Source organism: Manacus candei, unplaced genomic scaffold (assembly GCF_025592945.1).
Source record: "Manacus candei isolate 608988 ecotype Guabito, Panama unplaced genomic scaffold, ASM2559294v1 h1tg000016l, whole genome shotgun sequence".
In the NCBI taxonomy this organism is placed as follows: Eukaryota; Metazoa; Chordata; class Aves; order Passeriformes; family Pipridae; genus Manacus; species Manacus candei.
The window spans coordinates 5969769-5993217 of NW_026138064.1; the positions used below are offsets into that span (position 1 = coordinate 5969769).

General features: G+C 34.9%; 1 protein-coding gene across 4 annotated transcripts in view; it reads left to right on the forward strand.

Annotated features, from left to right (window-relative positions):
• Positions 1-23449, forward strand: part of FER (FER tyrosine kinase) — a 156833-nt gene that overhangs the window by 60028 nt on the left and 73356 nt on the right. For all 4 annotated transcript variants that reach the window (XM_051782603.1, XM_051782604.1, XM_051782605.1 and 1 more), the window contains exons 11-13: positions 13329-13421; positions 19811-20014; positions 22911-23033. In XM_051782603.1, coding sequence (XP_051638563.1) covers positions 13329-13421; positions 19811-20014; positions 22911-23033 — 420 coding nt within the window. The remainder of the gene's footprint in view (positions 1-13328; positions 13422-19810; positions 20015-22910; positions 23034-23449) is intronic.

Sequence of the window (23449 nt, forward strand, 5' to 3'; positions counted from 1 at the left end):
ATTATCACTATTGGCTTCTTGCATCTTTTTCATAGTGATGGGACTGAATTAGTGGGATTATTAACTTCTCATAGCCTCTAGGCAACACACAGGAAGTAATGTGATAGAATTTGGCTGCTTTAAATCACCTCTCTGCTTTTCTCTCTTTCTTTTTAAGTGGCTGATTAAAAATACCATTGTTCTTAACGACAGTTATTATGCTTCTAAAAGTCCTAAAGTCCTACTATAAAATAATTCTTGGAATTACGATTTATGGTTTTAATCTACTGCCACTGGTAGTTTATTGCCAGATTTGAAGTATATGATTTTATGGTTTGCTGTGTGGCTTCTACTTCTTTTCAGCTGTGTAGGGAAGTTCTTGTCAGCTGCAATCCAAGAAACCAGAATGCTTAATTAGTACTATGAACTTTGAGAAGAGACTGCTTGTTGGACAGATCTTTTTGATAAGTAATGACTGAAACATATGAAAGACTCCATCTGTTGACTGAGCATAATAACTCAAAGTCTTTTTGTATTTCTGCAGAAGTGTTGCCTAATTATTTTGGCTCATTGTGCTAGATAAAATTTATGAACTTCAACTTGTGTAGGATTGAAATATCTTACTCATTGGTCACTAAGTCTTTCCTCCTTGGTGTCTGTATTTTCAGAATAGTCTTGTTTGTGTTTATGATTTATAGCTGTGATCTGTACATGAATTCAGTGGACCACAGGCTTTACTCAGAGTAGAATTTTAACACTGCTTATCTCTAGGATTTGCATTTTTATTGTTCTGTTGTTTAAATTATAGGCCATTCACTTAAAAGTTGGACTCAGTGATCCTTGTGGGTCCCTTCCAGCTCAGAATATTCTGTGAAATCTGTGAAACTGGCAAATATTTGTGGTTTTGGCACCTTACAAAGATTACCCATTAAGCCTACCTCAGATAAGCTGCTCGAGTTGTGTGTTGCAGCTGTCACAAAGTTGCTTTATCATTTTATCTATTAACATGTAAGCTGATTCTGTGGATAAATAGGTATCTGTGAAAACCAAAAGCAAACATCGTTTGCAAATGTGACTGGGCTAGCTGTCAAGCAGAAATACCTGATCAAATTTGAATCTTGGTGTACTACAAACTCCTTCTGGTTGAGTTTTATTCTTTAATACAGATAACATAAATGTGGATCTGACTAAGAACCAGTTCTGTCCCATCAGACTGAAGCTATTCGGTATTAACTCCATGAAACTTTGTTTTATTGTGACAAAACAAATGCATCCGCTCAAAATTTAGTTTTCCAAACAGGACACAATTGCCAGTCCATACTTAATAACACTGTTTATTGAGAGAAGAACTGTGCTTTACATCCTTCCAGATCACACAACATGAGGTGTTATTTCTTCTCGCTTGATATAGCATTTCCCAGGTGGCTTTAGTAAAACCAGTCAGTGAGTCAACTGGAACCAGTCAATGAATTATTAGAGGGATCCTCATTGGTAAGTGCCAGTGTGTAGAGAGCAGAATCCAAGAAATATTACCTTAAACCAGTCAGAACAGTATAATAACAAATTTAAAGACAATACACCTCTGGTGTGATCATGTGATGATTGGCTGGAGAGAGGATTCTTCCCAGGCCTCTAAGAATTTCCTTTGACATCAGGGGAAAACTTAGGGGTTTCCCAACCCCATCCCCCAAGAGTATACTGTTTTCTGTAGGTTGGCATGGACCTCTGCTAAAGCTGGGTTGCAAGTCCCTGCCTACGGCCTGGGAGTACACAGCTCTCAAATGTTTCGTTCTTGGCATCTTGTGAACTATAGAAGGATTTATGGTTTCTTGTAGATTTCAAGGTCATGCAATATGCATGGTGCTGTTCTTGGTCTCTGTTCCTGCCTTACCTGTTGCCTTTTGTCTACTGTTTCCTTAACCCTGGCACTTCAGGGTATAGCTGCTTCAGTGCCTCTAATCCCTTCCAGACTTCCTTGGACTTAAATGCCTAAGGTCTGAACTCCATCACCAGATTTGTCAGGCACTTATCTTTAGCAGGCATTACTGTCTGTATCTGTGACTAAAAAGCAACCAAATCCAACAGCTTTTGAATATGTTTAATGAGATCTGGAAAAACTATGTCATTCTACCTGTTACTGAGTTGTGAATTCTAATTGAAGTAATTGACCTGTATAGTAAATGCTATCTCTAACAGATGATTGATGTTATGTTTATAAATACTGCATTTAGGTACTTTTTGGGCTACATAACCTCTAGTTAGCACAGTGCTGCACTGGCTGATGCACAGAGTATTTTCTCCTGTAGCTTTAGTTTTCCCTTTATGCAGCTGATACATCATCCAGTTACTTGCTTTGGTTGTCTTTCCATGTCTTCTTCTTTGGATACAAAATGCTGAACTCTAAAGAGAGGCGATCCTCCTTAGAAAATCTTATTTTGGATGGAAGCTTTGCTTAAATTGAGGTCAGGCAAAATTTTGTTTTTAGCATCTCTAGGAAGAAAACCCCAAACTGTCCTTCTCACTGACCCCTTACCTTAACTCTGTATTCCCTGTACTTCCCTGGAACATCTTTTGACTAACAGCTGTGGCAGCAATAACTCACCTGCTTGTAGCTCATATCTGTAATTTTACTCTTTGTTGCCTTCTAATCTCCCACCTACAAACTCACATACAGATTTGCTTTATGAGATCATATTTTGTCAAGATACTTATGCCACTGTACTCAGTGGGACCAGAGGAGCTTTGCCTGTGCAGATCAGGACTAAAGGATTGAAAAGTTTTTTGGTTTGTGCTTTCTTGAAGTGTGGCTTGGCTTCCTTTCTGGGAATTTTGGAGGTTTAAAATAACCAACACAGATTTTTCTAGTGATGAGAAAAGGATAATGGTTTGTATTTCTCAGTCTGCAGGGTGTGTAAGTATACATGAATTTCTTGCAAGCCTATTACTGTTATTTTAAGATTGTGGTTAGTAAAGTTAATTTTCAGTTCCGTATGTTGTTTGACGTGTACACTGCTCTTCAGGAATTCACCAACACGCTTGTGGTAGCCGTGGGTGATCTTCATAACTTCCTTATTTCATCTACTGACTGTTGCAGAGAACATTAGAAATTGACGTCTTTTGGCCATTTTTTGCAAAACTTTTACATTCGCCAGTCTGGATCCTCATGTAAAAGTGTCCTGGAAGTTGTGTTTATATTTGTTTAATCTGCTGAATTCATTGTGTGGAGTACTGTATGTGTAGCTTGGTTCTTTAGACATCTGCACTGGAAAATTGTTCATGCTTCATATGAAATGTAGCTTAGAGGTTCTGCATCTGTGGCTTTGTATTAGGCCAGTGGTTGTAATGAAGTTCCATAAATCCTTAAGTAATATTTATATGTTTGAAAAGTTTGCTGTAAACTTCTAAAAGTTAAGCTAACTACTGGCCACCTAAAACTTCACCAATCAATTGAGGAAGTACCACTACCAATTACTATCATTTGTTAACAAGTGCCAAAACCACTCTATGGTTATACTTTTTTTTTTTTTTTTTGTGGAAAAGGAAGTGTATGAAAACTTCGGGACATATAGTTTATTTTATACACCAATGTCCATCATTAGTGAAGGAAAATGTGTTTTCAGTTGATGTTTTTTTCACAATCTGGCCAATAGAGATATAGTTTTTTTAATATGAGTAGCACAGCATAACATGTGTGTATGTAGGAAAAATCCATTTCTTCCATTGCCTTATCGAGAACTTTCTTTCTAGCTCAGGTTTTGGATTTTTCTTTTTTTTCTTGAAAGGGGGATGACAAGATCAGTCTCTATGTGTGTGCATGTATATAACCAGTTTTAAAATATATTTCACATTAATGACTTCATCACTTCAAGTGGCAGCTGTAGTGTTGATCCTGATTACAGCTCCAGGGCAGCAGTTCTAGTGTTACTGCATTTCTCTGTTTTTCTGAGAATTTGGATCATACACACCCAAAACTGTTTCAACTGGATGAATACAGTATTAAAGTACACAATAAAACTATACAGTATGAAAGTACACAATAAATCTAGCCTCTTTGACTCCAGAATGCTCCTAAGAATTGTTAAATTGAAATGATTCGTGAATGCACGTTATATCTAGATAATAAAACATGTTTTTTTGTAGCCACCTGACAAACTGTAAAGTTTAGAAAGATGGAAGTATATAATTTCCTTATAGGTGGTTTGCTTTGCATGTTTTATGATCTCTCAACCTTTTTTTCTCTAGCATATTTTGAGCTTTATATTGTTTTTAAATCTATGGTTATATTCTCGAAATTTCAGGTCACATTCATGAAATCTCACTGTTTCAGAGATTGCTTATTCTGATGTTGTTAGCATGTGTAACTGCCAAACCATAAATGCTGATTTTTGGGCTAAGAACTATATCTGGCTTAGGAAGATGAAAAAGTTTGGAAACAGGAAAGTATCTGAAGAAATGTCATACATTCCCATTCAATTTGTACACTCTTACTTGACATCTGTTTTTGAGTTTGGTTCAGGTTGTTTGATTGCTTCTTGCCTGGATCAGAGGCAATGTAGTTCGTTCCCTGCTTTTTGACTTCTTGTGATTCTTGGTTTTCTTGAGCAGCAGCACAGCCTAAGTGTTCAACAAGATGTCCTGGCAGATGCTGACCTTGACCCGCAGTTAATTCACCCTCGCATTGTTTTTTAATGGTGAGCTGCCAGACGATGTGAGATGAAGGCTCTCTTGCTTTTGTGAACATTATGTACTCAGTACCACTGGGAGCACTCAGTGTTATGTTTTATGTTCTCCTGTTGCAACTTCGTGAGCTTACATAGAATTATAGCAAGAGAGAACTTGTGTTTGTATATCTGTTATTGTCATGTGGCAGTGGCAACCAAAGAGAAGGATCATGCCATGGAAAGGTACTTCCCCTTCACATATAGCAAGTGCTGTACAGACTGAAATTTGTTAATTTTTTATTACTTGACACTAGTAAAGTGATATTGTAAGAATTAATAAAAGTTTTTTACACTCAGTTAATAATGGCATTGTTGATTAATAACAGTGCTTTTGAAATCAGTGAAAGAATTAATATCTAAGCATGTACATACCAACCTGAGGTTTTTGTAGGACAGAAATCTTCATTTTCCCTGTCACATATTTCCACAGTTACATAAGGTAATGGCATTTAAACTTAATTTTTCAAAAGTATATATTCTTTCTAAATTTGTCTTTGAGCTTTCAGAAGTCTGACTTGGTTTGTTAAATTGCCTTTATTGAAATCAAATGTCTTTTTGTTTGGCGCCATTATGTGATCAGTGAATGGAAGTGCCCTAGGATTTAGCGGTGTAGAGATACATTTATTGAGCAAAGAGATACATTTGTTAGCAAAGAATTTACTGAGTTTCAGGGACCTATCTGTATTGCAAAAGCCTTTGTCTGGCTACTATTTCATTCCACAAAAACAGCTATTGTACAAGATCTCAGTGCCTCAGCGTAGGGGCTGTACATTTAGTCATGTTTTTCTCTAGAGAACTGTTGACGTTCTTGATGATAATTCAGTTAAATCAAAATATTATATTTTTAAAAATAAAAAAGCTGTTAGGTATATAGGAATTAAAATGTACCCTGTTTCTGGAAGCATTATTGCTAGCCCCTATGAAGAGGTGCTCTACTTCCTTGAAGACCTTTAATATGTATTTTTGTGTTTGCAATATTTACTAGTTATTTCAAAGATAAAGGTGACATTTCCCTGACATTTCATATGTAGCTTGGAAAATTAGTCCTCTGAAACTAATTGAAACAGAAAACCTAGAGCAGACAACTTAACTGCATTTTCTGTTACGATAGATAGTGTTTCGAAAAAGAAAGCAAAGGGTCAATCATATTATGGTATTCATAATTCTTTTTTGAAAATTAATTTATTTACACAGAGTATTTGCTGACATCTGAACCTTTCCTAAATAAAATCTATCAAAGGCTTTTGGTTTTTGTCTGCAAATAGTTCACCAATCACTTGTTTAATACTTTTTTTTATTGCTGTTTTCCTGACAAAAACCCAACATAAAACAAACAAAAAACCAAAAAAAATCCCAAACCAAAAGAAATCAAAACAAAACAGCTTTGTAGCCTGTGTCGCGACTACAAGATTCTGGTATATAAGAAATCATAGGCATATGAGTAATCATAAGAGCAGAAAATTTTATGTGGAAAGCAAGCAAATATTTTTTGATAGTAAGTCGGGTAAATTCCTTGACTTGTTAAAAATTACATGTATTATTTTTAATAGCCTTTTAAAAATTTTAATATTAGCATTATATTTTGTAATTACATTCCTACTGACCAGGCTGTAGTAACAGTGCTTGATTTCACATATACCAGTAATGATTTCTCAGGTACCACTCCAAATAAGGTCTAAATGTTCCAGAAGGTATCAGGTCACTATTTACTTAGTGATCACAACCAAAAAAATGTGCTAGAAATTTTCAGGAAAGGAAGAGAGAAGAGAGCAGAAAACATTACATTACTGTATAAATTCATATGCACCTGCTTCCCAAATGCTAATTTAAATAATTTAAACTGGAAGAGATCTCGGGGGTCCATCTGGTCCCACTTCTTACTCAGAGCAGGACTGTCTTTCATGTTATATCAGGCTGCAAAGTGCCTGGTTTCAGTTGAGGCTCTAGTAGCTCCAGTGATGGAAGTCCCTCTGGGAAAGTTATTTCAGTATTTAATCACTGTCCTCACTGTGATTTTTTTTTTTTTTTTCAGTATCTAGCTGGAATTTTTCTCAATGCAAATTGTCCTTTCACTGTGTACCACCTAGAAGAATTTGGCTTAATGTAACTAATATTTTCAGCTCCCTAAATTGGAAAATTGACATAGGAGAATTCAGAAAGGCAAGAAAATAATACTCAGATACGTAGAGGAGCTTCTGTAGAATTAGTGAAAAAGTAGATTGGGCTTTACAGACTTGAAAAAGCAAACTTAAGGGAAATGTAATAAGGATTCGTTCTTTGTGTAAGGTGTGGGGTTACATGAGGAAAGTGAGTAGGGAATAATGACGGTTCACTGCATCTGCCGAAGCAAGGAGTAGGGACCATCAAATAAGCACAGTAGGCAGATAATTCAAAGCAAGCACACAGAAATGTTCTTCAAAAACATGTAATTAGGTTGTGCATCTGGTTGCTACAGTAGTGGGTTTTAATAGTTTATATAGAGTCAGAAAACAGCTGAAATATATGGAAGGAGAATCCTTCCATGACTGTTCCATATAGAAACCTCACATCTGACACTAGTAAGGCAGATCTTATACCACAGATCATCAGAGGACAAAGACATGCTCTGAAGAATTTGTCATTCTCTTCTTGTTGCAGGTTATTAGGCCACTGGCATGGTCTGGCCTTTGGTCTGAGAAAATATACTGTTCTTAAATTTCACAGAAGTAAGTCTTGTTTTTCAGGCTACCCTCTGCAACTCAGAATGTGGAACATTAATTTGCATCCAGTGCAGTGTTTTACAATATGTGTGCATCAATTATGCATAATTTCTGCTGCTTTGGAAAGTATTACTTGTGTTAAAACCAGAAAATGTTGTGCTATCAAAAAGTGATTTTTGAATAGGTTTGTTGTTTAATTGGCTTCTCTGTGTATTTGAGATATTTTTAATTAGCTTTGAATGCTTTAATTTTTAATAACTCTGTTATGTCTGCATAGCTCTGCACAGTGCTGCTCCCAATTCTAGGTATCTACAATAGCAAGCTAAGAAAATGCATATTATAATTACTGGAAAGGTGCTCCAAAGATATAGATGATCTACTCAACTAAAATAATCAGCTAGCATTCAGCCAGAAACTCATTCCATGTGTGAGTGCCATGTTTAAAATATCCTGGAGTTTTTTTGGTAAACATAATAGATTCTTTGTCTGGTTTTCTACATATGATCTTTCTGAGATGCTCAGTTCTGTCATGGATGGAAAACCAAAAAAACCTACTCACCACCAACAACACAAAAAGCCATTTGAGGCGTGAGATGAATCTTATTTATGAAATCAAAATCATACAGGGACATTGGCCACATTATACAGTTTGCTCACATTTTAGTGTGTCAGCATTTACATCTCTTTCAGAATGTGCTAATATCTATAGAACACAGAGATTTTGTAGTTACTATATCCACTCATCGATAGCCTGGCCAGAGTTAATGTCATAGTCTTAAGTTTATTGCATGCTTTCAGGGCCTTCCCTAAGTAACTTTTAATCTCCGTGACTGAAGTTACTAATACAGAGGATCATTTTCAGAAAATTATTTTCTCTGTTTTGAAGAATTCTTACTTGTAAATCACAAAACTTAATTCTCACATCTTACATCTATAGCTCGCTAAAACCCAAAAATGTTCCTTCTTCTCCCCATTGTCTAAATTTGAAGCCTTAAGGTGTATGTGATTCAGGCTCCTTTTTCATCAGGGAAAGTGTATCTTCAAACACAAAGCTAGCATTCACTTTATGAAAACTATCTTAATTGCACTGGCACATACTGTCTGATATGCCTTTTTTATCTGTATGTTCATTGAACTTATCGTTTGCAGTAGCTACTGGAATTCCCCACTTCTGTTTTTATCTTAGAGCCCTTGTACTGTGCTGAAATCGTTCTCATCGGGATCTCTGAGGACCAGTTCCCCAGCCACATCACAGAAACAGTACTATCACACTCGTCTTTTAGATATCATTGATTATGTTCTTCTAATTGAAATCTTTTCTTCTGAGAGCATTTTCTCTTTCAGTTGGAGAGTCCTCATCTTATTTCCTCTAAATTTCCTGTGAAGGTTCTCCGATTTAGTTTGCAAGCCCACATTCAACTTTTGTATCCGTGCAGATGGTTTGCATTTGACTCATGATGCATTTTTTTATTTGAATGGAATAATATTAAAGTATAAGCTTATTTATATCACTATACGTACATCTGACTAGTGTTTTAAGAATATTCAATATATGCTGCATTGTCCTTTGTCCCTCTTACTGATAGTTTTCCACCTTCTGATCAATAGAGATAGTGTTACTATTTACCTGTCCCTCAGAAGCTTTAATTCTGTTTTAGATTTATCTTAGATCTCTCTCCAGTCTCTTACTTAATTGCTTTTCTAAAAAGAGTATATACTATTTTTCTTGTATAATAATATCTAGGATATAGAATTATTTCTGGATTTATACAGCTAAAAAGCTCTTCTGGGTTTTTACATTATACAGTTCAGTTTAAGCAAAGTCTTTTACCCTGTTGCTTTGTCTTCCTCATGTTCATTCAAGATGTTGTTCTGAATATGACTTGTATGGCTTGTCACTTTCATTGTGTCACACTCTGGGCATATTATTTTATTTCTTGTGCAGTTTAAGATTTGTGGTGATTTTACACAGTGACAGAACTGTATGCTTGGCAAATGAGGGATGGTTGTCCACAAGACAGTAACAGTTGTAGCACATCACCATAGAGCATAAATTCTAGTGAAAAATCCATTGAAATGCACAGGACCTCACAGTGCACAAGATCCCCCAAACTGAATGTAGAAAACATGGAAGCCGAACTTCTGCATGTCATGTATAAAAATGCGGTTGAGGAAATCCTCAAGGAAATCCTTGAGCAAGTGCTTCAGCTGCATTTTTCAGTGCAGAATCCTGTGCTTCTTTTTGGGTCCTTGTGCTTTATTTTTCCTCTCTGCCTCTTGTCAGAAGAGAAAAATGGGCAGTAAAATTAAGAGTGCCAGAGGGGTTGTCTTTTGCTGTGACATCGCCTGAAAAGAGCTGAGGTGATTGTTTCCCCTCTTAAGAAGGAAAAAGGGAACTGGAACAAAAAGGCTGGATGAGGTGTGTACAACTGGGAAGAGGGTTTGAGCATTCCTTGTTTTGTGTCAGAAAACTTGAAGTACTACTGTGTCCAAAACTGGTTGCTTGTAAAATGTGTCAGAGAACTCTTCTAATCTGATTGTTACAAGTTATCCTTGGAGAGACCAAATTCTGCTCTCTTGAAGTCCATGGCTTTCTTCTTTCCTTCCTTGTTGCCCCAAGCATGGAGGCATTTAACTGGGCCCCCAGGGGAGCTGACTTTCTGTCTGGAGTGGCTGGAATTCCTTGGTGTTCTTTCAGGTGTTCCATGTTTACTATTATTACTATGTTTTACTTTATTTTTGACTATTAAACTGTTCTTATCTCAACATACAAGTTTTACTTTGATTCTCCTCCCTATTCCATGTGGTGGTGGGAAGGGGAGGGTTTGAGTAAGTAGTTGAGTGTGCTTAGTTTCCATCTAGGCTTAAAACCATGACACCTAGCTTCTTAATGGTAAAGTACAATTTATTCTGTAGTAATTTGGTCATTGCATAAAACATTATGGCCCACAGATTAGTTTGCTTTTATAATGAAATTGGTGTAGTGTAAAATAAAGGAAGCGAGAAATCATGCTACAATTGTGTTAATATCTCTGGAAGTAATTAATTTAAGCCAAAGTGAAACTGAATCAGCTAATATGTTTTAGTAGCTGCATTGTATATGCTACCAAGCTTACTGCTCCATAATGCTCTCTCCAGCATCCTTATGCAGAACTCATAATTCCTTTCCAATGTCTATCTCAAATTTGTTAGGCTGATCGTAACACATCTTGTGATTTTGAAGCTTGTGTCGTGACTACACAACCATCATGGTTGTGCTGGTTGATGACATCTGATGTCTGCTGGAATTTCACTGTGTGAAATTATAATGAACTTTCTTCCTGAGGACACAGAAAGTCTCTGCTCTCTGTTAGGTTCCTTTAGAAATTTTAAATAACCTAATACCCTGAGATAATTCTTTCATCTACTAAATCCTTTGCTAAAGTGGAAGGCCTTGACTGAGAGGTTCAAAATTTAATGTAGCTAGGTTGGAGGTCATTGAAAGACAGCTCTGATGTGTATTTGCTTTTATTTTGTACATCGGACTTAATATAACACCCAGATTTAACTAGTAAGATTGTACACACATACACACACAACATATATATATATATATATATATATATATGAAAAGAGGTAGATGGGGTATTCTGGGTTGTAGTCTTATACTTGTTTAGGAAAAAAAATTATACCTAACGTGCATTAAAAAAAAATCTCTTCATACTGGTGAATATACTGTTCTGAGAGAAAACTGCACGATTTAATGGGTCCTTTGAATCGTTTCCTGCATGATTTAATGGGTCCTTCAAAGGAAACCTGCATCTGGGCAAAAAAAAAAATCAGTAGAAGACCACTGTTGCTGCTCTTCAGTTTTATCCTGGTTGCCCTAAAAATTCTAAAATAGAATAAATAAACTCAGTACAGGCTACAGTTGTGTTTGTCGTGTCTTTAATAATGCCTGCTGTGCAGACAAATTCTAAGTCTTCACTGTTTTTAAAATACGGAAGTAGTTTCAGTATGTCAGAGGGGAAGTGCTAGGAAATACTAAATAGCATTTATAAATGTATTGCTGTTTGAACAGGACATTTGCTACATTTTGAACAAAACCCAAGTTTATCCCCTAAATCCTCATTTCAACACTCATTCTATTTAATGCAACTGTTTGCCTCTGTTTATTGTTCAGTGGTACTTATTGAAGTCCTCAGTTGACCCAGTCCATGAGTCTGGGACTTTGAGTCAAAAAACCTCCCTCTTGTTAAAATTACTTTTTGTTAAGGAGAAACTGATGAAAGTTGTAGTTTGGTGTTGTCATTAGATAAGCAAACTGTTAGTGTCCAATAGAAAGAAAACTCCTGAGTTTGGTAAGGGAAGTGTAGTAGAATTCATGCATCTTTTGGTAACTTATTTTCTCCTGTCATATAAGGATACATTTGATTGCTGCTAAATCTCATGGCTCACTTCTGAAGAGATGTGTGAAACTTAATGGGTCATTCCATAACCAGCATGCAAGCAAAAATAGACTCTGTCTCTGATTGTTAATGGGATTTTTTCTTTTTCTTTGGGTGAAGTCAGTTTAATTCCAGCAGTATTATAAGAATAAAAATCAGGATTCAGCACAAAGTTGTTTTATTAATATAAGATTAGTTGTCGTATCATACTTGAGTCTGATAAAAATAATAAAAATGTTACAGATGGGTAAGTGGGCACATCGTTAATGAGTATTTCCGTAACTGAGACACTCCCTATTACTGTTTTGACAATTTGACTGGTTTTTGCACTCTTTTTTTTTAACAGCATTAAAGCAAACTGCAGAATTTTGCTACAACGTTTAACCTATGTCCTGTTGAACTATGACACCTGTAAACTAAATTGTATTAGGGAATCATTTGCAAACATCGGTAGTGTACAGAATGAATAGAATTTGTTAGTTATTTGGAAGTCCCGGAATAAGCTGAAGCTGCATTTATTACATTATCATATTTTCATTTTTTTCTGTCAAAGGTGTACATCTGAAACTTGGAAGGATGCAAATTTTCTTTTTAACACGAGCAAACAGTTGTAGTCTGTCTCTATGATCAGTTTCTTACAGTTTAGGTAACCTATAGCTAATTAGAATGAGGTTGATAATGTGTGGTTTCTCTACTTCCGGCTTATCTACTTTGCAATTCATTAAAATATCTTTGCTGTTTCTGGGGGGAATTTACAAGCAATAAAGTCAGTTTGTCAGTGTTAAAACTACATTCTTTTTCTTAAGAGTGTTATTAATTTTGAGAACTGATAGAGATTAAGAAATATACAATCTTTGGACTAAGTCAAGTTATGAGACCTTGGAATTTACATTGACTTATGTGGAACTAGAGGTCCTTGAAGGCTGTTTCGCAGAGCCCTCTGTTTTCAGAGCCCTGTTCTTTCAGAGTTTTAAATCCAGACAGAGGCTGCTCTTATGGTTTACGGCAGTGCCAGAAAAGAAATGTATCCTAGAGCCTGCACTGATGGGTACTGATATTTACAAGTAGTCTATTGTTAGAGAAGAACATGTTAATAAAAGCAAAAAAAACCCCTAAATATATATTAATATACATATGCAGGGGTTTTTTACTGTATGGGAGGTTTTTATTTTATGTTTTCAAATCACTCTCCTTTTAAAATAACAGGTATTTCAGGAGAACTGAGAATTATGTCCCATGCATTTCAGGTGTAAAAGAATTTTGGTTTTCTTTATACTTAAAATAATTGCATAAAATATTTAAGGAAATAGAGAATTTCTCAGCAGAGAAGTCGATCTGAGTTAATCCAGTTGATGTTGACACTTACAGGTTTGTATCAGTAGAGGCTTAGCCCTTGTCTTTTATTTAAATTAAATTCAGAAGTCTACATGGCAAATTCTCCAATAAATCAATTATCATACAAGTTTGCTTGTTTTCACTGGAGATTCTTCTTTTTCTCCTAGGATAAGAAGGACAAAGTCTCAAGATTTGACACCATACGTCATTCCATAGCAGGAATTATAAGGTCTCCAAAATCCATGTTGGGCTCATCATCGGTAAGTAGTATGAATAATATAGTGTTGGGATATAATCTGTTATTTTTACATCTTAAGTAGAATTTTTTTTGTAAAGATGCATTTCTATCTGAATGGACAAAAATTACATTAAAATAATGTTATAAAAACACTGTTCTGATTGATCAGCATACATGATAACATCATGGCATGATGATGTGTCAGAACAACTTGCTGCACTTCAGGTAAAAAGTATGCTCTTGGCAGCTCTCAGACTGGTGCTATAATTTTAAGGGTACTCTTCCCAGTGAGGCTGATTTTCTTGAAATGGACTGTCTTATGATAGATGGTCATGCATATTTTACAAATGGCTGCAGTAATTATATTCCCCATATTTGTTATTATTGCTACTGCTACTACTACTACTGGTGCTATTTAAGTAACTATTACACAGATCTTACTTCAATCCCCACAAAAAATAATTTTTGAGTATGTCTTAGTTATAGTTGGCTTTTGTTCAGATTCTGTAATGATTGGAAAAACTTCCTAGGTGTTTTTGCTTCTGTATTTCATATGAAGAATGCAAGACTAGTGAGAATATTTGAGCACCTACTTAGGGACGTGTCAGATTTTACTTGAAAACCTTCTTCTTCTTCTTTCTCCAAGTGGAACATGTGATCATCCCAATCCTCCTAACATAAAAACCAAAACTAAAAAAAACCCCAAAAGCCAAACAAAAGAAAAAAAAAACTCAACAAAAAAGTTGGGCAGAGTTTTAAAAACTGTTTAAAACTGCCTTTTAATTGTGATCTTGTCACCTGAAATATTAGCTCAAAATAGCATTCTTGAGAAAACTTTATAAACAATGGATCTTCTATTTTATGCTCAGGATTGCAGCCAAGGACCCATGAGAAGATGCAGTAAACTGTGTTTAAGCTAAACAATATTCAGAATGTGTGGAAGAGATTGCAATTGCATATCTACCTATATATAAATATACGTGTGTACAGAACAAAATTGTATGTAGGAATGAAGGAATGGAAAAATAAATCTGATGGGATAAAATTAGGACAGGAAGGCTTTTCCTATGAAACATGTGAAAGCTGCTTGACATATTTGAAAAGTAACAGGAAAAAACTTGCTAAAATATTGAAATCCTTGGAGTTAAACAAAATCTCCACATTATCAAGATCTTCATTTTATAAAACTTCTAATTGATATAAAGTTTCAGCATTTCATAATAAAAACCTACTAAAATGTGTATTCCTGTGACCTCTGTTCTTTATGTAGGTGAGACACAACATTCAACTTTGTCTGTTTCTGTGTGTTATAAAACTTAAAATTTAAAAAAAAAAACGAAACCAAAACTCCCACAAACCACAAAACAAAAGCAATTCCTCTGACTAAAACTACTTCAGAGAAAGATTGGAAGACAAAAATTGTCAAGAGGAGGATCAAAATAAAACATTTTTATTAAATCAGGAGAAGTCAATGTCAAAATTTCAATTGACCTAAAGTGTCATTTTAAATAAGCTATGTGCCAACATTTTGGTTTTCATTCTAATCTATATCTCTGCTAATTCCATGGAACTTAGTGTAAACCTGGCTGTAGATAGATGGTAGGTAGCGTTGGTGAAACCTTGGAATACTTTTGGGAGAAGTAAGATGAGCATTGAGTCATTTGAGTCAGAAAGTAAAATCTGAGTAACAACTGTAATCTTGATTATCTTTTGCTTAAATGACACCTACGTGACTTCAGAGTCAGAATATATAAACCACGCAATTTTCAGTTTTGCTTTGTGTTTAGATTCAGCTATTTCTTGTGTGTTAGAAAAGCTAACCATGCATATACAGCTCAAATTTGCTTTACAAATTAGTACTTAGCTATTAATGTTTCAGCTGCTCATCTGTTTCCCGCTGACAATTACATAACCATGCTTAATTGCTAAATATATAAACTGGTACTTAAAGCTTATTATCCATCAACAAAGTATACAAAGTAATTATTGAAGGTGTATTATGAAGTAATATTAACATACATGAAAGAATTTGTTATTTTTTATATACATTTTTAAAAATATTTGTATTTAATAATAATAAAAAAGGGATCTCAAAGCAGATTTGGGCTGGTACTGGTCCTCTGATAGAGCATAGTCTAAAATGTGATGTTAACTACCTGTTGTCAGATCATGTGTTTAAGTATATTGAAACTTTAGAAGTGGAGCTATATCTAATTTAAATGTAATGGTATTCTAAAAGTAACATCCTGTATTTAATTGGTGGGATATGTTGAATTTTGTCTGTTTGAATTAGGGTTTTTTGTGTGTTATCTGAAAAAAGTCATAGAGAAACTGTGTAATTCCAAAGCAGAGAGGAGTTTAACTATTACTTATGTGTTGGCACTGAAATGATTTACATGTTCTCAGAATGAGAAGATATGGGGTAATACAGGGAAAAAGTATAGTTTGAAGAGAAAACAGGAAAACTAGGGATTCAGAGGTTTTCTCTTAGACAAAATGCAAGCTGGTTTTCTATAATAGCAGGATATGTAAGTTTAATCAAATGAGGAGAGAAAATACAGCTTACTTGTACTGGAAATGAAATGCTACACATAAACTGAAAGATGAGTCAGTGTCTACCCTTCTGCATATTTTTTTTGGTACTGAGGTGTTTGAGCTTGACACAAACATCTGTTACTTTTTATAGGATAATTTTTTTATTGTTTATAGGATAATACGTGGAATTAATGTTTGTTTCATATGGTATATCGGCATGTGGGAATGAGCCAGGTACATGGAATCTGAAGGCAGGATGTTACACAGGGAATTGTCTCAAATTATCAACCTAAATTTACTGCTTTGCTTTCTCATTTTTATCTCTGCCACTCTTTTATGCTGTGAGAAAAAATGTCTTGACAAAATGTTTTGTTTGCTTAAAGATGTAACGAAGTACAGAACATTTGCATTCAGAATATATGTGAAAATACAATACTGAGCATGCTATTAGTTTAATAACATCTCATCCCCATTATAGTTTTTATTTCTTTGACAGTATAAGTACAAGAATAATATGTAAATTTTTTTGAGTTAGAAATAATACACTGCAGTTTGCTCAGTTTTTCTCTTGAAATAAGGGCAGCAGCTGGGAACTGCTTCATTTCGCTGTTGGAGAAAAACTGCTGTTTCAATGGTTTGTTAAATAGGGAAAGAGAAATGGGCTCAGTTTAAGTAAAGAGGACAGTACTAGATCCATAAGAAACATGATGAAGTGTATGAGGCCATTTTACTCCTCTTAGAAGAAAAAGTGTGAATATGTATATAAGGACACACCCACCAGCCCCAGTAACCTGGGAGTGAAATCTGGAAATAAATGGAAATCTTGAAAGAAAAAAAAGGAAAAAAAAAAGAGAGAATGGGAGGGAGAGTAGAAATTTGACAGTCTAAGTTGCTTTCCTTCTGTATGATTTTGTTAATTTTTTATCTGTAGCTTTCTTACAAATTAACAACAAAAATCCTAGAAGAAAATTTCTTCATTTAGGCTGTTAGTGCATAAAGTGCTTCTGTAAGTGTACATACAATGTGCAAGAGATCCCATCCCCCAAATGAAATTGTAAAATACTGTTTTTTCAGGTCTCTAATTAGTGATATTAAGTTGCTTGATGATATTTAAAATCAGTAGAGTTTAAAGAAGAGAGGTGGGAATTTAATTTTGTGCAGACAGCTTTTTTCCCCTGTATTTTCCTTAAAAATTAACCTTTCCTTTAATGCTAACTATAAAATGCAATAGAAATATTGCCACTTATAGTGATATAAATTGAGTTGAAATCAATATTAAAAGGTTATGTATCTTGCATTTGTACTGTTCTTTCTGGGCTTTCAGCCATATTTGATTCCATAGCCAGTCAGGGTGAATATTGTGTCATGTAGAAAATACGTTAGAATCAGAAGACTTGTTCGTAAAAGTAATGCAATTTTAATAACACTGCAAACACAAATAATTACTGCTTACATCGTCAGAAAAACCACCTTGATTTTGATTGTCCCATAGTTTATGATGATGCCAATTTTGCCCCCAAAAAGGTGCAGAAAACTGCTCAGAGACAATTTTTAGTCTTTAAGCAGCCAGGTATGTTTATTGAGCAACGTTGGAGAGCAGCCAGCTCGCGCTGGACAAAACTACTCTGCCTCTCCAGTGAATTTACAGGTTTTTATACTATTTTTACAGGTGATTGCAACATGTTTACATACATATTCATACAATTGCAACATATTCATAATAGGCGGAGTCTAGGCGGAGTCAGGGGCGTGGTCTTCAATTTGGGGAGAATTCAGGAGGGTCGTTCCTGTTTCTTCATCCTCTGGTGGTCGTTTTTACTCCTCATCCTCGGCTGAACTTTTCAACTTTCTTGATTTTGGCAGACTTAATGGTGTATTTTGCAAGATTCTTGGACTCAGGCCCCACTTTGCCCCCTTATCTTACTTAGGTTGGGTGTATGTGCATTTTTCTAGCATTTTTCTAGTGTACAATACCATCTTTCCTCTACCTCTAAGTGCTGGCAGTGCATCCTAGCTAAGTTTTGGCAAGGTTCTTTGTGCTTTCGTTTATTCCTATATTTTGACCTATACTTATATTTTATACCTATATTTTGATTCTACTTACTTTCTGGGCCTTGTCTGGCTTCAATGACAAGAAGCAAAGGTAATATAAGGTAGAGAACAATCAACAAAGGAAACTTTGTGGAATTTTCTTTGTTTTCTTCTAAAGTAATAAAATATTAATTTAATCAAATTTGAAAGAGGGGGAAGATTGATGATAGTGTCACAGACAACATGATAGTTAACAATGTCTTCCATAAACTCTTTCTCTGTTACAAAGGCTTTTAAGATGTTTTATTCTGGAGTGTGATCCCGATTGTCTGAACAATGCCTCAGCCTGCACCCAGTTTGTACATAAGTAGGTGTTCCTATCTGGTGGCTTCCTTTTTAGGAAGCAATAAATGAATTGCATGTCAGATTTATTTTTTGTTTTAACCTTCCTTTAGGAAGACATGAAGTAGTTTAGTGACCCTGAACTATCCTTTTATCCTTAGAAACATTTCCTCTCTAGTAGAAATATGGTTTTGTGGTAAAGGGTTTGCTACTCTGAACCCCTGAACGTAACAGAGGTCTGGGTTTTCTTTTAAGTCAGACTGGGTGTCTTTGAACAATAAATGTTCAAGTAAATACTGTTCTCTAACATTTTGAAAGCTTATTTTTTTCTTTTAGCAATTTCTGAAAGAAAATGTTAATGGTGGCAGACAGCTCTCGTGTGAGATGTATTTAACTGTTTATGGCATTGAAATATCTGACTACCTTCTTGGCCAGTCAATATCTCCACTTTTAGTAGTTCACTGTGCTTATGAACACAGAGCCTGGGAGTACAGCTTTTGCTCATAAAAGCTGTGACTGTGCACTCTATGTTCAAGCTGTTGTAATTTCTTACATTGTCCTTGCTATATGTTTGATTGTCCTTCACTGAGATGTGGATCTTCATGCTGTTACCTAGCTGTGAGTTAGGAGGTGTGCCTGGGTCACATGCACAATTACATTGTTCAGAGCTTTACCACCCTGACTGTGAGAATTTCTATGAGCTCTGGCAATGGTCTTGAATGACATATAGGTTAAGCAAGGGCTTGTCTTCGTACCCATAACAAATAAATCTGAAGTAGTCATTGACAAAATACAGTTTTCCTCTGTGTTTTCTTAAGCAATGTAAGCATGTTAAAAGTAATGTGTGAAATCATAGTTTAAAACTCACTAACTTCCACGTATAACCATTAGCTTCAGCTTATAGCCATTTCCATATAGTGAAAATAATTTCTTAGAATCTTTGTCTTCAGAAACTCTATATCATAGTGTTCATAAGGACAGTACATCCAGGTGTATATTCTGCACTAGAGTGTACCTGCTAGGAAAAATGTCTCATACTTATTAATTGATTTGGGATGGAAGTGATAAATTCTGTGAAAACAGTTTATTCATTTCACATGATTTGTATAAATAAGTTTATTATGATTTTCTGTTTGATAAGTTTCTGTCTGAATAAAGAAATTATTCATTTTCAATTGTTATTAATGGCATGTCAGAATGAGTGAGAAAGAGTTGGTCATCATGGCTTATGAGAAACAGCAGGCCAAGTGAAAAATATTACATGGTTTTATGGATGTTTCCATAAACTTCTGCTTTTGATGCATTAATTTTTCAGGTAATTGAAAAGAAAGTGATCAGTATGACTGTTTTGTAAATGTAAGAGCCTTGATTGTGTTTGTTAATAGAAATACATAATTTAGGTACAGAAATAGAATTTATTGTTGTTTATGATACTTTTCATGTAAAAGAAAACTCTGAAAATTTACAAATATAGTAACATTTTTCTTCAATTTTTTTCCCAAGTTCTTTGATGTAATCTCAACCACTGAGAAACCACTGTCTGAGCAAGACTGGTATCATGGTGCAATTCCAAGAATAGAAGCCCAGGAGCTGTTAAAACAGCAAGGAGACTTCTTGGTGCGAGAGAGCCACGGGAAACCTGGTGAATATGTCCTTTCTGTGTTTTCAGATGGACAACGGAGACACTTTATCATACAATATGCTGATGTACGTCTCTGATATAGTACTGAATATTCAATTTAGGACCTACGTAGTTTACTATAGCAAATGGATTTAGCCTTTATATGAAAATATGAAAGCTGTGGAAAATATTTCCATCAGTGCTGAAATCAGGGGAAAAGGTCATTTTGAGAAACAAAGGAAAAATATGAGGTATCAGGTTATTCAATTTCCTTTATCCTATTGATTTATTTATTATTGAAAAACCAAGATATTTCTGTGTATGTTTTGAAATCTAGAACTTGTTATTATTAATTTATGCATGTACCTTTATGTATTTTTAAACCCATTTACATAGTCGGTGCCAATTAGACTACTTTTAATTCAAACAATAAAGGTTCCTGAATCTTCCTGAAGAATGGAAACAGTCATGGAGAAGAAAGTAATCAGTGCTGGTTTTATACAGTTGGGAATTGAAGTCCCTGCTGCACTAGAGGTGCATATGTTCTTTTTAGCCCTGTGGTTACTGTTTTTTTCAGTATAGCACAAATGCTTATGGATGTTGCACAGTGTATATGCTTCTAAGGATCAAAATTGACCCCCCTTATTGCTCTAACTTAAGAAAAATTGGTGACTGAATTAGCAGTATGTTATATTGTTATATGCCTTTATCCAGTGTATTTCTTTTTATTCTTAATGCATTACTTGTTTTTTTAACCTTTCAGAATTTTAAACTTACTAAAAATGTGACATTTCACATAACATTACTAGAAATTTTTCCTGAAGTGTGACATTGCAGCAAATTATTCTCAGTTATGATTCAGTAATGCTGTCTCTTCAGTGTCTTGTAATAAAAGTCTCCCACATACAGAAAAATACATTCAATCACATAATGATATTTACACTGAAGGAATTTCCTTGTCTAAATCCCCAGCAGATGCAGCATGCCTGGGGAACTCAATATTGTGTACCTACTTTATTTCCTTTTAATGAGAGGCAGTAATATTTTTCAAACTTCAGAGAGGTTGGAAGGCTTCTATAGGATCAGTGATTATGGACACTTGTCATGGCTGGAGTGTTCATTAGTTCTCACCTACTGTTTTCTTTGTGGAAGTGAACATTTGCACATAGTGTTTATTTTATTTTGATTTTATGACCTTAAAGTATTTTGATGTGTCAGAGTGCTGAATGAGAAAATAAGCGATAAAATTACCTCTGCATAGATACACAGAATCTTACAAGATGCTTGGTGCTCTCTGATCTGACCCAGCAGAAATATATGCACATTATATTCTTGATGTGACTGAAGTAATTTTGTGCAAATCATTTAGGTAGGGATGTTGGAGGAGAGTGTAGTGCAAGGGATTTGTTCATTTGCACAGATATGGAAAATGTGGAATCGAGTCTCTGTGGCTGGTGAAACCACACTCTTGGATCACTGGCAGCCCTCCATATTTTCTTTTGAATCAAGCACTGAAGATCAGAGTGGGACATTTGTTTTAACAGTGATCCTTTAATTGCATAAGTGTTCTCTCTCTAGTTTTACCATTATTTTAAAGTCTAACCTTAATATAACTATGTGTGATAGATCAGTTTATCATTCAGTTTTTAAGCTGAATTAATTCACTGCTGTCCATTCAAGGCAACTGTTGTCTTCGCTTCTGCTTACTTGAGGCTGTGGCATTGTAAAATTGTTGTTTGTTAGTGATTTTAATAATGGTCAGGATGTAGTGTAAACACACAGAATCAAAGGACGCTGTCTGCCCCGAGGGTTTTACATAAATGACAGCAGATGGGCGCATGGCTGGGTCTGGGATGAGGAAATAATGGGCAGTAGTGGCTGTTGTGCTAAGGAGACTCTTAGGACATCAGGTTTTTTGGATCATCAGCACAGAAGTATGAAGGAACTTATTTGAAAGGAATGGGAACTAGTGTTAGTGGTCAATCGAAGTATAGTCATTATTTAATAAACAACAAAATACCAAAACAAAGTATTCAGTCCGTGGAAACATTTTATGATGGAGATCTGTGAATGTTAAAAGTAGGTGATGTGACCAAGCTGTCTTTACTAAAAGCAACAACATGTTTCAGGAAGTTAATGTTTTAACCCTCAAGAAACACAATAAACTTAAAATGCACTGTGAAAGGAATTTAACCCTGGGGGTTAGAAAGAAAACTGTCTGCATGCCAGTGGTAGAGGTTTTCATTGCCCAGTTGTGTAAATGAACTTGAATCACCATCTGTGCTTTTGAGTTTTTTTAATTGCAGTACTTGTTCATTGTCAGGCTGGCTTATGGCAGCTACTTGTGGGAAGAGCTCTCTAACTGTAGATGCTGAGTCTTGTGAAAGCACAAAACTTTCTTATATTTCACCATACTTCTCTTTGAATCACATGCCTGACTTACCTTTAGCTGCTTTAGACTCTTCTGGCTTATACTCCTTATTAAAGACCAATCATGTACTGTATATTCTGTGCCAGGGATTTGTTAAATCAAATATTATAAATGCAGTAAGATCAGATTAAGACAGTATTACTTATCTCCTGTTTATTTTATTGTCAGATTTTTAATTTGTTGTCATAGTTCTTAGAACTTGAAGTAATTCGGAAGCTGGTGTTTTTTCTGGTTTAGAATATTTTTATTTCAATCTGTCATAGTTTTAAGTTTAACTGTCCTATCTGTTTAAATTAAGAGTTTAAATAGTCATTTTATCATGCTGCCTTACATGAGTGATGCAGTAATTTTGCATTTATTAATTTATCATCTTCCTGTCATTCCATTTAAGTCAGTAGAAATACTATTTAAAGATCAGAAAATGAATTTAATTCTGTAAAAGTGAGCATTACTTTCTTACTAGTGGGGAAAATTTGATGATGCACTTTTGCAGTTTCTTACTAGAAATATTGCTTGTAGAGAAATAATTATTCCCTTTTATGTCTTTACAGAATCAATATCGTTTTGAAGGAACTGGTTTTCCAACTATTCCTCAGCTCATAGAACATCATTACACAACAAAACAAGTCATTACAAAGAAATCAGGTGTTGTTCTGCTGAATCCTGTTGTTAAGGTAATGCATACATTCCAAGAACTTTATTTAACTGAAAATAATTTGGGGGTGTTTCTGTTGTTATTTCAAATATGGTCCTGTGCAACTTCTCAGAAGATTTTTCATTTTTGCTCATTTTGTGACTCTGTTTCTGAGCTTTTTGAACCTTTTCTGCTCTGTGCAATATATTAATTTAAAAGTACTCTCCATTCTGATCCTTGTAATAAATTTTTGCTATCTTGAAAGAATGGCATTCAACATCTTAAAAAAATTTTTTTTTTGTTTCCCATTTGGATTTCAATACTAAGTAATTCAAAGTAGTAGTTCATTTCCCTTCCCTCCATAAAGGAAGAAATTTCTTTTATATAGTGCTGTTCTATAAGTGGCGACAGTCTCATGAAATTTGGAAGACTTATGACAACTCCATTTTGTCTCTG